The sequence below is a fragment of the Colius striatus genome, chromosome 7, assembly GCF_028858725.1.
Source record: "Colius striatus isolate bColStr4 chromosome 7, bColStr4.1.hap1, whole genome shotgun sequence".
NCBI classification, from domain to species: Eukaryota; Metazoa; Chordata; class Aves; order Coliiformes; family Coliidae; genus Colius; species Colius striatus.
The window spans coordinates 3,501,830-3,518,187 of NC_084765.1; the positions used below are offsets into that span (position 1 = coordinate 3,501,830).

The following is a 16,358-nucleotide window of genomic DNA, read 5'->3' on the forward strand; positions in this document are numbered from 1 at the left end:
CTCAGAATAGAGCAGTTTGTGAGAAGACCATTTCTCCGAGACTCAATTACTGTGGCTGCTTCTTCTGTCAACTGCAGTGTCCAAAAACGAAAGGTTTGTAGTTTGTTTCCCTTGAGTGATGCAAGCTTCTGTAAGTCTTTGCTTTGTACCTGTAGAATTAAGCTGATAGCATGTGTAAGGAAGATCAATTACCACTTCAGAGAAGGAAAGTAGCCTACTCACTGCTGCAGTGAGAATCCCTCCATTTTCCAGCTCTTACTGCTTTCTCCCCCCTAATCTAGGGGCATTTCTGGAGTGATCTTCTTCTGTCAGATGTATTTTGTGTGTGTGACAATTTTGCACTATCAAAGAGCAAACCTGTTAGTTTTACTGTTCTGGTTTTTTACCCAGCCCAAGCCTGAACCTTGGGCTTTGCCATTATTTCTCCTGTCCTAATTTGGACAGCCAGGCACATCTTGCCTGGGAAGACAGATACACTGTCTTATCCTGTAATGTGTGTTATTCCTTGTCATGAGTGGGAGCTGCAGGAGGAAGCTTCATTTTTCTTCCTTCAGCATAGGGAGGGACTCTGCTGTACGTATTGAAATTCAGCTTCACCTGACTGATATGAAGTTGCAAGAGGAGGGAAACAACAATTGGAAGCTGACGTTGATCTTGGGTAAAAGGCAGAAACTACCAGTACAGCCTCACTTTGTACAAGTGAAGGGCTAATTTCAGCAACTGCAGGTGTGACTTCTGACACAGAATGCTTTAGATTGTTATAAAACCTCAGCTGAAAGGCAATGAGAACATCCTCTTAGGCTTGAAGCCTCTGCAGTGTCAGGAAAACCTATAGAGTGTATATAGCATAGCCTGCACCTGCCTGAGACTCTCTTTCACAGCAGAGGCGAAGTTGTGACCATTCCTCTGCAGCTCTTGCTAGGATTTTTGCAGCTCAAGGCCCAAACCATGTAACTTGTCAGTTGTGACATCTGGACAGCACTTTCCAGAATGCTCCAGGCTGATAAAGATATTCCAAAGGGTGTAACTATATTTTCCTCTAACTGTTGTTAGTAGTAACGAGTACCTTAAATACCTTTTTGATAAAATACCATTTTCTCTTTCATCAGAACACTCCTGTCTGACAAAAATGAGCCTGAAGAGAGGCCAGGGCATATACAAGGTATTACTTAGGTAATTGAATGTGATCAAACAAACAAACAAGTCAAAATTTGAGTTTGATGTAAGTTTAATCTGAACAAATCGATTTTAAAATACAGTATAAATAATTCTTAACTTATATAAAACTTGATTAAGAATTCTTTTGTTTGTTTTTTTTTTTTAACTAACTTTACAAAAGAGCACTTATTGAACACAGGAGCAAGACATTTGAACTATGGCCTTTTTGTTAAGACATAAAATATGTACACACTCACAGTACTTTTCTTTGTGCAAAATATGTACTGACTGACAGACTGTACCTTTCTGTACAAATTCAGCTTACTTTGCATAGCAGAAAAAGCAACACAAACAAAAAACCCCACTAGATAAGATAACCTTCCTATAATACTTCAGGCAAGCATTTAGGAAAAAAAAGGAAAATTAGACATGAACTTACTCATTAAGAGCCAGTTTTAATTCTAAAGCATTCATTAAGGCTATTCCAGTATTGAGGTCTTGCCCAAAACACACACTGTCCCTCATCCAGTCCCAGCTGCGTGCAGCGTGTCACCAGTAATTATGCCTGCTAACACATTTGGCAATTCCATCTCTCTAAATTAGTCTTCTGACACTTCAAGTTTTCGTTGAGGAATATAGGGAGTTCCTTGAGAGATTGTCTCGGTAGCACCTGGTTTTGCAGACGAGGAAGACCCTGTGTTTGGCCCTCCTGGTGTGCGGAAGAAGCTTTCTGTAGCTGTCTGCGGCTCTTGGGGTTCCTTTGGAACACAGGGCTAAAGACAAGAGAGGAAGTTGCTTTAATTTAAGGGGAAGGGAATAAAACCAAGTGAATTCTAGTTTTAGGTTTCTCCAGGGTGTTAGCAAACTGATTTTGTGTTCCTTGATGTAGCTATAAATGTATATATGAAAAGTTAAATGAAAATCTGGTTTCTCTAATCCCTTTCTTTTAATGCAAACAGATCAGAGGCAACATAGCATTACACAAAACATACACAGGAACATCTCAAAGGCTCGATAAAATATCTTTTAAAACCCTCTGCAATCCTCTCTCTGTTGAACAGCAAATGCAAGAACGCGAGAGTACAAGAGGAAAAGTAAGAAATGGACAATTTGTTAGTAAGTGTCATCTCGGATCCATGCAAGATCCTCCCTCTAAAGCAGTTGTCATCTTCCAGCTGGCTCCACTTCCACAGCAAATAAGATACTTGTTCTTCCTTTCTAACCTCTCAGCTCTGTTCTGTTTGAGCTGCCCTTCACTGCCAGCTGATTTTGAGCACTGATGAGTTATAAAGGTCAAAAACATGTTTATTTACAGCTTTTAGCTGCTGTAAAGCAATTGCTGCACTTCTCACTCGACCCACCCCAGCCAAGAACTTGCAAGAGATTTTACTTACTGCCTCTTCTTGCATGTTCCTGTTAGCTGAGCTATCACTGACATTTTCTGGTTGTGAAGAGACTGGCATGTGCTGAAGAACAGGGTTTGCAGGAACGTGCACACCAGCAGGGATTAATCCTATGTGTTGGAGCGTAAAGTTCAGAACTGAAGAGCTTGGATTTGGGGTAGAACTGGTGTTGACTGAATTGAGACAGGAGTTGCTCAGTACAGGTGCAGCAGCTACAGAAGTGGGTGACAGCATTATATTCAAGGGTGTGATGTGGAAAGCAGGGATGTTAACTGCTTTCAGGTCAGAAGCTGTCACTGGAATGACACCTGAAACACAAAAATCAAGTGTTACCAACCATTTCAAAAAATGCTCTTGAAGCCATTGAGTTGTGATTCTGTGACCTCAGTAAGATGCACCCAGCCCACAGTCCCTGAAGCCAGCCACGTGTGTGCCTCCCATGTCATACGCACCAGCAATGGGGGGGCTGTAGGTTGGCTGCTGCAATGAACACAGCCCAGCTTTCTCTTGATTAGAAAAGCCTGCCTTGTTGCCATGGGTGCACTGAGTAAAGGGAATAAGATAACCTGAGGGAAAAAATGTCTGAAAAAGAAAAAGACAATACACCTTTAGGCCAAGCACATAACAAACAAAACATGGTTTTCTCCAAAGTTGCATCCCCTTGCCTTGTTCTTTATCCTCTGTGTCCCCAGGATCCTATGTTGCATGCCTGCACTACCTTTTGTCTGAAGTTAGACACAACTGACTCAATGACATGCTCTTCAAAGTGAGCCTGCCCTACTGCACAGAAGTGAGCTGGCTCCATTTCCAGATGATACCCTCAGTGAGGAACTGGAATTCCATCTGGGATAAACCCAGTGCAACTAGGTTAGAGAGAAGAAAAATCCTGATGTGGGAAAAAGAAGGACTCACTAAGCAACATCTGGACCTAGTAATCATCATGTCACCCCATTCTTGGATTGTGCTTTATTCAAGTCCTCTATAGTAGTAAGATCTTAACTGCAGAATCATAGAATGGTAGGGGTTGGAAGGGACCTTTAGAGATCATCTAGTCCAACCCCCCTGCAGAAGCAGGGTCACCTAGGTCAGGTCGCATAGGAACATGTCCAGGCGGGTCTTGAAGACCTCCAAGGAAGGAGATGAAGAGATGTTCATGTGATTGTTTCAAAGGATTTGAAATAAAATATAACAGAGGACTGGAGAGATAAGGGATCTCAGCATTGCCTCATATACTTAATCTTAGTCGTGATCCTCATCCCAATAGAAGCCTGATATTCACTTCATGTCCTCATATTTGTGTACTCAATACAGAAACACAACTCTTACAAAATAAGGTTTTAAAAGCACACTAAAAATAACCTGACCAAAGGCAGTCTTTGTATGTGTAGTTCATCATGGTTTTCTTTGTTTTGCAAAGGCTCCAAGTGGTGTTTTCCCAGGCAATGGCAAGGTGTGCTGTGGTGCCTGACAAAGCTTACCTCGTGAGCAGGAATGGCAAATGCCACAGGTATGTCTGGTTTAGTTTGGATTTTGTCCTCATCCCGTGGAATATCTTCTCTTTTGCATTGGTTGTTGCAACTTGCCACATTGTGATCTAATGTTTCTGTTTTGTTCTGTGTCTCTCCCTTGAAGCTGTCCATTTTGTGATTCATTTCTGAGCTATTGGAAGGTGATCTTTTCTTCTTAATGGACTCTCCCTTTAAAGAAAAAATACATGCAAAACCACAGGCAGACATTGTAAGGCTTCAGGTTCTCAGTTCCAGGTCTATAATGATATTTATCCTGTTTTAAAATGAGGAATACAAGCTTTTTGCTTTCTTCCACTTCCCAAGATTGTCCTATAAAATTTTCTAGACAGTAAGACAAGCAATCTCATGTTAGCCCTTCTTGCTCCCTCGCAGCTAGTAGCTGTTGGACCCCACACGTTGACACAATACACTGATAACATTTCCTGACTCTTTTGGCAAGCACAATTTAAAGCAGCCTAATAATTCAGAGCCCCTAAACCATTTAGCAACCAGAAAGCACTCCACACCCAGCCTCTGAACCTCTCATTCTCTTCATGTGCTGTACTGTTTTGCCTCCAGCAATCCAACATTAACAGTGCACAATATTGGACAGAAATATTTAGAAAGTGTCACGTTTTTTTCTCTGCCCAGTGACTTTTACGTGGCCACTTCCTCTTCTAACACCTCTAAAGCCAAGAATGAATGGCAGCAAGATGAGCAGCCTGAACTGCTCCAGAGTCACTGTATAAATAGGTGAGTCCTGACAGGTTTTGGGAGTTGTTTTCATTTGACTATCATCTGTACATTTGGATGCATCTTCTTGCAAATAAATAGTTGGAGGGGGAAGAGGGGGGAACAAGAAGAAAAGCCACAGACTGATCTTTGCTTGGCCTTTCAAAGGTGTTATTATATTCTACTCGATGTTTTGCAAAGACCCTGTGACATTTGAGGGACAGAGAGATAGAAATGTATGCACAAATAAACAAAACCCATCCCCTCAAACATCAGCATGCACAACAAATGAACGTCACCCCTGTAAGCATAATGTTGTTTAAAATGCCTACACACACTGGTAGGCTCCTCAATCACTTTGAAAATGAGTAGGTGGCAACACCATGAAGCTATAAAACAGCCTTTTAAAAATAACTGAACTTACCAGAGCAGTATCAAGGCTTTCTTCATCACTTCTACGCCTTTTAATTACATTGTTCTCTTGTAATGCTTGTGATCTTTTAAGGCATCTCTGTGATGAAGTTTCTGGTTTCAGAGTCGGTCTTTCCTCAGCTGTCAAAGCCTTTGTTGGATCGTCTGTCACCATTTGATTGTCCCCTTCCTCAGTGGTTACTTGATTTAATACCTTTGATTTAATGCTTTCAATTCCAGTTACATTAGCACACGGCAGAGGCTGCAACATGAAACTTGGGCTGTATGTTGTCACAGTGTGGGCCTGGGAAGGATGCAGGTATATTGCATATGACACCCCAGAATGAGTATGAGGTAGTACGAGTGGTGAGGCTGAGCCCTGGCTTGGAGGACAGCCAGCCTGAGTGAGGGGTGTCTGCTGAGAGGGGGCTGCAGCGCCAGGAGCTTTGGGCTTGGGGACGGCCTCGGGCGAGGACACGTTACAATCCAGAGCAGGTGCTGACAATTTCGTTTTCATCTCTTTTCCTTTCCTTAAAACAAAACAAAAAGAGTCCAGACATATTTTAGTACCTTTGTGCAAGAATTAATGGCAAATTATTTTCTGCAATGCAAAGACTTAACAAGGACTGTACTTGTCAATCCACTAAACAGAAATGAAGTGGAAAGGAAAAAAAAATAGCCTTCAGCATCAGGAGTTGCTGGTTTTTGCAGACTATTGCCCAACTGGAACTGAGCTTAGCTTTAACTTCATGGCCAGGGACAAAATAAAGCTTCTCACCTTAATGCTCGTGCAAACTTACTTTGATTGTCCTTCCAGCTGGTGTTTGGCAATTGTTGGAACCTGAGCTATTGGACCTGGGAAAGCTGATAAATTTCCATCAGTACCTGGTTGGAAAGGGAAAAGAAAAACTCTTAGTACATTCAACAAAGAAATTAAATTGTGTCTTGAGGAGACAAGGCATTATTTCAGGTGGCATACACATTTAATGAGAAGACACTAAGACTCCACATTAATTTGATTGATTGGATGGCTGCTTACACCAAACAAACTTCAAAGCCTCGACTCCATTTTTCTCTTTCCCTCCAAAGAAGCTACCTAACAAGAACGTGAACATTGATAGGTAATTTTCTGGCAGTTTTACAGAACTCAGAACTGCTACAGACCTAAAGCAGAGCTTTTCCACAACAAACGAGGGTTAAAGCAATTCATAGAGAATGATTCAACACCCAGAGAACCAGGTATACCACACAACTCAAAGTTGCTAGCCAGTGAAACATCACACAAGGTCAAGATAGTGATGTAAGAAGGGACTGAATATTCTTCTTAAACCCCAAATAGTAACATGCCACTCCTTGTGTATTTGGTGTGAAAGAGGAGGCTGGAGTTGTCTGCAGTGTGCTGAATTTGGTCCCCATCACAATGAATGTATTTACATAGTTGCAACTGCACAAGCTGGGACTGGATTTGGTCCACCAAACTGGAAAGAGCTACTACTAATTGCAGAGCTGATGCACTGAACACGAATCATTTCAGCTTTGTTCTCACTGTCAATCTTTTAAGGCCTCAGGTTTACAGGCAGCATGTTATTTTCCCCATCTTGTCTATTTTTGATACTTCTTAAGACATGTTTCCTGTAAGAAGCCGTACCCACACGTCCACATGCCCTGGGAGAAGATGGGGAAGCCTGAATACTTAGTGCAAAACCACATCTGAGTTCAAAACATACTTAGAAAAAGATACAGGGATCTTATTTTCCAGTTACTTACTTGCACTGATTTTAACTGGACTGGTTGGAGCAGATTGGATCTTTCTTCTGTCGTTTTCTATACTTTTAACTAACTTTATTAGAGAGGGATGCCGGGTGAAGCTTTGCTTTCCTCTTGAAGGAAAGAGGTTTTTTGAACACTGCTCTTTGGAAGGGATGGATTCTGAAATAGGTGGGGGACAGGTTGTAGAAGTTGTTTCAAGTTCTGTATCTAAAAAAGGAGTAAAACCACAAAGAGTAAATACACATCATAGACAGATTCAGTAATTAAAAGCTGTTATTTGAGCCTGGCTCATAATTATCAAAGTAGTAGCAACAGCAAAAATGGAAATGCAAGAGTCTCAGTATGCACACATCCACTCTGTGGAAATACATACTGGTGTGCTGTGCTGTCAAGGACCCAGGACAGGGATGGGACTAGTAAAGACTTCCTGCTCAGTTGACTGTCTTTTGGTCAAAAAAACTCTAGCAGAAAAAAGAGACACAATCAAAATCATCAGCAGGACAAAAGGAAATGACACATGCACCTACCCTGAAGGCAGACCTCAGGTCCTATCCACTTGAATGCTGGTTTTCTACCTCTCTCCTCTGTAACGTGAACTTTCTTGATAAGCTGAAGGCTACTGAGAACATTTGCTATGTCATAAAGTCTCCTAATTTTGGCTGAAATAAAAGAAACAAATGTAAAGTGTAGCAATCCTGATTAACAAGGGAACCTGCATCAGATTGAAGATGTTCTAACACCCTTTTCGCAGCTCCAAGGAAAAGCCTTTATACCCTTTTAGAACAACAATTTTGTGGGGATGCATACCAAGAAATAACATACCACAAGGTAAAGTTTAGATGTAAACTGGAATGGCATAGAAACAGAGCTAGGAAAGGATATATTATACTAATTAGCATTCTCCAAACAAGTTTCTGTGCAGTGGCCAAACATATACCAATGCTGTGGTGAAAAGAAGTAGCTTAAAAAGCAAGTACACGTGTGCAGCTGTGAATATGGGAAGCAGGGGAGAGGGACACACTAAAATCCAACAGGATATTCATCCTGCATGTTCTTCACCATTCCTAGGTTGAGCTATTAGGAGGAAGTTTTAGGCAGGAGTCAAATTACAAGTGGCTCCTGAAAATGTTAAAAGTCTAGTGAGTGGTGGAACTTGGGACTATGTTTCTTAACCAAGAAGATGATAAAACATGTGATACCTGAAATACAGACTTGTGGACAATATGCCCTGAAAACACTTTTATTGTGGGACAGGGATTAGGGAGAAAAAAAGCAAGAATGAAACTAAAGAACTGGCCTGTTGTCTGCCCCTCCCCCCCCATGTTGCCATGATGCAGGGGACAAGAAACCATGAACTGAAACCAGTAAGGATCAGTTTTCTTGTTGCATAGATACAACTCTACCCCCCCAAAAAAAATCAATGGTGTCTGGAAGGATTCCTTGGAGAATCAAGGAAGGGTGGAATTTTCAATGAAACCCACAATTACCTTAAAAAATTACTACAGATTTACAGGGCTAGACCTAGAAGTCCCTTTTCATTTGAACGGAGAGGAGGAGGAAGCATGAAGGGAACTGAGAGAAGAGTCAAACAATGAAGAAATTATTGGCAGTTACAGCACCAGGTTTCACTTCCTCTCATGTGTAGTTATTAACAGGACTTTTACAGCATTTCTTTAGATTTCCAACAACTAAATTATATGAGCAGAGCACAGATTTGCATGACTCTCAGGCATCTGTGATGAAAGGATGCTGAAATCTTTGACAGACCGCTCGAGGAAAGCAAAATGGTTACCAACAAGCAGCCTTGTGACACTACTTCAGGAGAGAGGACTGAATGTACATTTTTCCCTCACGTTGGTCACCCTGTATCAATGACTGTGCACAAATGGGTCCCTGTTAAAAACTGCACAGAGTGTTAAGTGAGTTTTTGGAGGCTCCAATATATTTACAGCTGGGAAAAGATGATGTCACTTTACAGGATAAAAAACTAGCACTAACACAGTTCAAGTAGCTTGCACTTGATATTTTACTTACTTTTAAACTTGCTTTTATCTAAGTCTTCCAACTGGTCTTCTCCAATCAAGATTTTAGCAGCACCTTCAAGGCTTACGATTTGAGGAGTAGATACAAGAAACAGCATCACGAATTTCTGACTCATCACTCGCAGAGACTTGTCTTTCCTGCTGTTTACTGATGCTGGAGGAGAAAGGATTGAAGTACTCAGTGACACATCAGCTACACTTTTAAAACACTGAAGAAATCTGTCAGTAACAATTACTAGAGGAACAAACAACACAGCAAAGCTGAGGTAGACTCCAGAATCATGTTTCTACATGTCAAGAATCAGATGATTAGGTGGATACTAAGTCTAAGTACAAAGAAGAGTGTGATGTCTCCTCCTAGTCTGACAACTTGTTCTCTTAAAGGTGCTTAACTACAGCACCTTTACACAATGTATTTAACAGTCCTTAATTAACATTTCCTCCATGAATCAAAGCTAAATTAAGAAATACATTAATGGAGTAATTTATAGTTTTGGCTTCTGTAGCATTCAATGGGAACAAATCTTGCAAATGGGACTGTATGTTGGGCATGTTTGATAGTTTCACCTGATGCCCTCTTTTTCTTGCACTGTAAAAACAAACCACATGTGCCAAGAACTGCATCAATAAGAGAACTGAAAGAGTGCAGAGCACTTTTTCTCACCACAAACACTTGTGGTGCCTTTCAGGCAGCAGCATTCCAGACAAAAAAAAAAGTAATCTAATAACTGTTTTTTTCCAAGTGCAGAGATATTCATCATCACAAGCATGTATTATTCTTGGCTTTATAGAGAATTATTACCAGCACGAAATTCCATTCCTGGGAGCTCAACAAAAGACATTTCTGAATGCTCGTTTGAGCCAAAAGATCTTCCCGTTTCTTCATTTCTCTCCCCATCGAGATCAAATTCATGCTCATACTCTCTTTTCTTGATCATTTGAAGTTGTTGTGTGTATTTGTTCTCTTCTCCAACTTTTTTCAAAGCCTGCAGGGTTTTGGAGAGATGATGTCGCCCGTGCCACACGTATCTGTTTCTGGCCAGGCGGCTCACCATGTGTAGGCTCTCTAGCACGTTCACAATATCATAGATGCGTCTGCGTTCCACACCTGAAACAGAAAAGGGAGATGGATGTGATGAATCTCTCCTACATACAACACATTTCAGCATGCATTTACCTGAAACACAGAGAAGACATCAGTTTCCTACACTTCCTCTTCCTCTTAGTACACTTCTAAGCCACTCTCACCAATCCTTGTCATAAAAGCTTTCTGAAAATAGCTCTCAGATCTTGCCAGCAAGGAAAACACTTCTTGCGTTAGACATGGAAGGACTTGCTTTTCCACAGTTACACCTGGCTTACAGCATTACTTAAGAAATAAAACTTAACTGTTGCCAGAAGGACAAGGGTTTCAATACAGCTTTAAAAAATCCCCCACAAAGTACTTTTAACTGTTCACTGCAGTGATTTTAGATCATCTCATCAAATAGCCTTGGACACTCACGGTACACAACTGTTGTGTAACTCATTGTTATACGTTAGTACACTGTCCTTTTTTGTCTGTTAAATGTTTGGGTTTGACTAGGCATTTTCTAAAAGAGATGTTATTTTGTAGAGGATAAACAAAACAGACCATTTTGTTTCATTTGCAATTCATCACTCGTCCATCCCCCACATATTCTGAAGATATGACACCAAAATTTTGGCAGCAGTGTGATTTATAACTATTATCACTATAAAACAGTGATAACATAAAAATACAGAATATTAGAATATTCTATTGCATAGCTATTTGCTTAAAAAAAGGGCTTCAGCTCACTGTTAGCAACTCAGACTCTCAGTGCATCATTGGTGTGATGTAAAAATATAGAGTCAAATGATCACAGAGAGCAGAAAGCAGTTTCTTGTTTGATGTCACAATTGGGCAGAGGAGTTGTGGGTCCAGCTTGAGAAGCACTAGTTCCTGCTACAAAAATCCAACCCCTAAGCTTAGCCATCATCTCTTCATCCAACTGGTCATTTGTGGTATTGGCAACGACGTCATGTTAAGCATAATTCAGTTTCTCAATTGAGATTAATGAAGAAGCTTTAGCTTTGTAAAATAATTGCTCCGAGACTGAAGAGTTTAAAGCTGAGTTCTAATAACTTTGAGTACACAGCAAGCATTCAAAAAGTTTATGGACCAAAATTTATACACAACAGTATATAAACCAACTTACTAAGTTCTTCAGCTACTTCATCAAGGCAGATGAAATTATGCTCTGCAGTGCTGGGGTAATCAGGGTATCGAGCTAAAAATTTATGGCACAGTAATCCCAGGCTTTTCTCTTTGCGACTTGGTTGAGACTTTTCATATTCATCTCCCCATAAGTGCTCCTACAGGGGAATAAGAAAAAAAGAGAATTTGACATTTTGGACAATAAATATGGCAACATGGATATGCAACAGACTAGTTTTAAGCACTGCCAAAGGCCTCAACAACTGTGACATTACACATTGTGTGTAACTACAGGATATCCTTACTTCTATTTGGTAAACACTCCAAAACCAAACAGAAGTGGTAGTATGTTAATGGAAAATGTTTTATACTGAATAAACAACCCTTAGCTACCTTTAAAAAACAAGCAGATAAAGACAACCCCTTTACAACACACCTGCAAACAGTGTTTCGCCTGTAGGACCTCACTTGTGTTGTTTGACAGTTCCTTTCTCTGTTCTCTGCTCCTAATCTCAGGACTAGCTGCGCTAATCAGCATTTTGAGGTTCGAAGTTGGCGTCCATGGATCTGCAGGAAGGATCTCTTTGGGTTTTGGGGGAGTGGTCAGCGGGTGACAGTCGGGCTGGATCTCTGTCAAAACCGAAGCTGAGGTAGCTGCTTGTTTCAAAGGGGTTTTCAATACGTTTCTGTGTGGCTCAGGAGAACAATTTTCCTACAAAAAGAAAAACTCTGATGTCAAAAAGCAGAAGCACTCTGATCCATTCGTTGAGAACAGCCAATGTGGGATGGAGTCAGCTGCATTTTTTGGGTAGCTCAGAGTCAAAGGTTGCAGACTTGCTCTGAACTGACGAGCCCCTTCCCTGAAACCGTTTCTCTAACCGTGCCTTTAGATTAACACATTGAGCCTGATGTACTCTGGAGGCTATTTTCCTTTTCCTTTCCTCTAGGGAAAATACAGTCAGAGTGAATGTTAAACCGTAGCAGGAAGCTACAAAAACGATTCGAGACACCTTTACTGCGACAAAACCCAACAAGAGCCAGGAAGAGGAACTGCTCGTTACAGAATCAATGGATGAAGACGGTCAGGTAAAGTTTTAGATACTTTTGAAAGCGACCGAAATGGAAGCGAAGATAAAACACTCTCGATTGCCGCAGCCCTCGGTTTTTACCGGCGTTCGTTAAGATTAAATTGGTTTCAAGCCCAGAGATGCTGCAAACGGCTGAGATGGGGCAGCCCGGTGCTGTCACCGCGCCAGGCCGGGACACCAGGGCCCCGCCGGCCCGATCCCCCGCCGCAACAGCAGCCCCGGCGGTTTGGCAGCCGGTTGGGTTTCCCACCGGAGCCAAGCGAGGAGGAACCGAGGAATTACCTTGTTGCCGGTCCCCATCTCCCCGCCCGCCTCTTGCATTCTTTCGCCGCCGCGCAGCCTCAGGAGGCGACAACCGCTGGTCCCGCCGCGCCTCTCCGCATCGCAGGTCCCGCCGGTTCTGCGGGGCGGGAGGAGGGAAGCGTTAGCGGGGCAAACCGACGAGAAGCCCCGCGCCGGGGCGGGAGGGCGGGCGGGCAGGCGGCCGCTTCCCGCCGCCGCGGTTGCCACAGTACGGGCGTCTCGTCGCCTCCCGCCTCCCAGCCCGGCCCGCGCGCGCCCGGCGGCCCGCGCCCAACGGCTCGGCCCCGCCCCGGCCCGCCCGCGCCCCGCCGGCCGCTGGCGCCGCGGAGCCCGCGATTGGCCGCCGCCGGCGGGCGGGGCCCTTCCGGGATCCGGTTTAAATGTTTGGCGCCAGAGCAGCGCCCGGAGAGCTGTCGCTCGCCGCTGCTCCGGGTCCCACACGCTGCGCACCCGACGGCGCGGGAGAGCCGGCACCCACCGGGCTTAGCGCCGCCGCCGCTGTCCGCGGCCTCTCTCCCGCCTGCCCCGTCCCGCCGCGCGGCCGCTCCCGGTGCCAATTTGAATTCAACCCGCTGAGCCGCCGAGCGAGGGCGGAGGGGGCGATTCAGCCAATCGGCTGGCGGCGCTCGGCCCCGCGCAGCCAATGGGAGCGCAGCGCTCCCCGCCCTCCTGCCGCCGCCGCCGCGGGACGGGGGCAGCCCGGGTCTCGCGCCCGGCGCGGGGCTTTGGCGGGGTCGCGGCGCGGGGAGGGCGCGCGCGCGCCCGCCGCCTCGCTCCCGCGCTCCCTCAACGGCCGCGGGCGCGAGGGGCAGCGGGCGGGAGCCGCGGCGCGGGGCGCCACACGGGGCGAGCGATTTCCCGCCGTGTGTCAGAGGCTCGGGCGGTCGGTCGTCCCTGGCGGGCTGCCGCCGCCCCTCACAGCCGCCGCCTACGGCCTCGCCCCCGTTCGCGGGCTCCCGGGGGCTTTTACGGTCTTTAAAACAACGAACCCCGCCCCCAGGGCCGCGGGCAGGAGCGGAACCCTACGGCCCTTCCAGGCTGAGCCTCACGGCCCGGCAGGCCGCTGCCCCTCAGCGGGTACAGGCGCTCCGGAGGGCTGATTCGACTGTGAGGGAAAGAACTTACAAAAGGAGAAGGGGGGTGGCGGGGAGAAAAAAGCTGAATAACTCACGGATTACACGGCTTATTGTGGGACGGGATCCCTTGACTGTTGACTTTCTAGCAAAGGGGTATTCTTGGAGACCTGGAGATAAGATTTGGCAGCTGGCATTCGGGTGGGCTGTGCCCCTTATCGCAGGTGTTGCAACGCTTCTGTTTCGCAGGTAGACATTTGGGAGTCAAACCCATTTTACTTGCAGTAAGTAGTTTTAATACAGAAGCTAGGATTGCATGAATCCAAAACCCTTTACTGTAACTATGACTTCGTGATCTCTGAGAGTGTGTAAATAAAAATGCCAAAAATACCGCAGTAACCTTCAGCCCTGGCTATCCCCAACTGTGTAACAGCCAGAGCAGGACGTACATGTCTTGCCTTAAAAGGTTTGGGTGGGCATTTGTTCTTTTTCTTTGTTTGTGCCTTGATGTGATTACTGCGTATTGGCCCTCTTTTTTGGGTAAAGGATGTAATTCTTGTGTGTTCTGGTAACCCAGAACTGGTGTGTGCTTCCCAGGAAGTGCCATTATAAATATTAGCAACTCTTTTGTTGTTTTTTCCAGGGATGATCATGTGCAATAGCACCCTTGCAGGAATTGGATTTACTTAAATGACCAAAAGCACATACGTGTTTCAGAAATAAAACTAGGGGGAAAAAAACCCCTAGGCTTTTAAACTTAATCTCTTAGTTAGTTACCTTTCTCGTTTATGATGAGCTTTGAAAATTGCCTTTATCCCCTAATCAAGAAGCCATTACTTGTTCAAACATATTGCAGCATCTCTCGTGCCCTTTGTTCGGTGGGGAATCTTTCCTTGTCTCAAAGTCAGCCTTACAATCTGTCCTGGCAGTAGGAGGTGTTTTGGAGGTTAAAGTAATCGCTCACGTTGTTATTGATTGAAATAATTATTGTGTTGGTAACCCATGTGTCTCTTTTGTTGTGTTCTTACTGTGGGACTGCCTTTGCCCTTTTGATATTGTACAAACACAGGGCACAGTCAAGCAGTGTGCTCCATTGCAGCCATTGATTTAAACTGTTTGCATTTCCCTCTGCTCCTGCTCAAGCTGCTCTCTGTAGCCCTAGGTAGGGGAAACAGCCATTATTTCTCTCTTGGATACCTTTTGAAGAGAAAAGCATAAGGATTAAAAGATATTTGGCCCTGACCGAGGCACCAGCACCAAATTAAGAATAGGGCTTTTCATGTATAACTTTGGCATGATGAGTCTCATGTGAGATGCTTGCTGAATTCAAGCAATGTGCTGAATCAAGGTACCACTTGATTCCAGAAATCAGTTTTGGGGAGTTTTAGCTGTGCTAATTGAACTGAAGAGTTACTTGAAGCATTAGCATGTGGATGGAAGAGTATATGTGGTTTAGCCAAATCCAGTGGTAATAAACTAGGATTATATGTCAGATGGTAAGTCAGTGAAGAGTATAAGTGCTTCTACTGCCTGTGTTCTAGCTAAGCATGTCTCCTTATCTTGCCCATAGGTATTTTCTTCTTCCTATAACAGCACTGACTGTGCACTGTGCCAAAGAAAGCACTACCCTGGTTTGCTTTGTGTGCTCTGCCCAGGGTTGTGCTGCTCTGAACCAGCATTGTCAGTAATGGGTTTGTTTTAGCATGATCATGAGGCAGCCAAGTTCATCTCATGCTTGTGTGCTTCATGGATGTGATGCTTCTGTCAAGTGAGATTGGAATTAATGGCTCACATAAAACCAAAAGCATAAAGAGTTTTACTGAAATGGTTCTCATTGAGTAATTCTGTGTATAAGATCACTTACAGGTTGCCCAGGGAGGCGATGGAATCTCTGCCGTTGGAGGTATTCAAAAGCTGTTTAGATGTGGTCCTGGGCAAGGGGCTTAGGTGGCCCTGCTTGAGCAGGGCTTGGACAAGATGCTCTCCAGAGATCCCTTCCAGCCTCAGCTATGCTGGGATTCTGCGAGGTGTAGCAGGAGCACGTCTCAATGTCATCTGATGTCCAGTTCAAAACAAATCGCTGGCAGTACCTGAAGGATCCTGTGGTTTGTGCAACCTTCAGAAAAATGAACTTTCTGTGGCTTTCTGCCCTGCAGCCTACTTCTCAGATTATTTTAAGCTGCTTTCCTCAAGGAACTACTTTGTGATTACACTTTCTAGGTCTGGAATTGTGGGTTTGTAAGCAACAGTTGCCTGTGGGAGCTTTGCAGGCTGATGCCTCATGTTAGGCATCTGATTCCATTGCGGGAATCCTTGGGAGTGCTGCTGCTTAGTGCGTGTGTCCCTTCAACTGCCATATTTTCTTGTGATGTTTCCTTTCTTCAAATGAATTTTCAAGACAATAGGTATCCCTCTTTTAATGTTCCTTAATTCTAAATGTCGAATGGGTATCGAGGAAAAACTGCAGGTTTGTACTTCAAGAAGTTCATGATATAAGCAGACACTGAAGTACCTCAGAAATATCAATAAACTGAGTTAAATATTTGATTTATTTTAGCTGTAGGTAATGAAATTTTTCAATAAAAATGAAAAGAAGGCAGAGCAAATTGAGAAATACAATGTAGTAGTCATAACTCACAGCTTTTTCCCTAT

The 16,358-nt window shown here is 44.0% G+C and overlaps 2 protein-coding genes across 2 annotated transcripts in view; both read right to left on the reverse strand.

Annotated features, from left to right (window-relative positions):
- Positions 1-1,757: 1,757 nt before the first annotated feature.
- Positions 1,758-12,662, reverse strand: E2F8 (E2F transcription factor 8). Its single transcript, XM_062000126.1, has 13 exons — positions 12,613-12,662; positions 11,679-11,954; positions 11,244-11,400; positions 9,827-10,132; positions 9,017-9,178; positions 7,510-7,641; positions 6,980-7,189; positions 6,013-6,097; positions 5,226-5,742; positions 4,040-4,258; positions 3,014-3,143; positions 2,553-2,869; positions 1,758-1,931 (listed from the first exon to the last, which is right to left on the reverse strand). The coding sequence occupies exons 1-13, from the start codon at positions 12,649-12,651 to the stop codon at positions 1,758-1,760; spliced, it is 2,724 nt and encodes a 907-aa protein (XP_061856110.1). The 5' UTR covers positions 12,652-12,662.
- Positions 12,663-12,671: 9 nt separating this feature from the next.
- LOC133625747 (collagen alpha-1(I) chain-like) overlaps positions 12,672-16,358 on the reverse strand; it is a 31,822-nt gene continuing 28,135 nt past the window's right edge. Inside the window, exons 3-4 of the mRNA XM_061999608.1 lie at positions 13,683-13,738; positions 12,672-13,606 (exon numbers count right to left, since the gene is read on the reverse strand). Coding sequence (XP_061855592.1) covers positions 12,672-13,606; positions 13,683-13,738 — 991 coding nt within the window. The remainder of the gene's footprint in view (positions 13,607-13,682; positions 13,739-16,358) is intronic.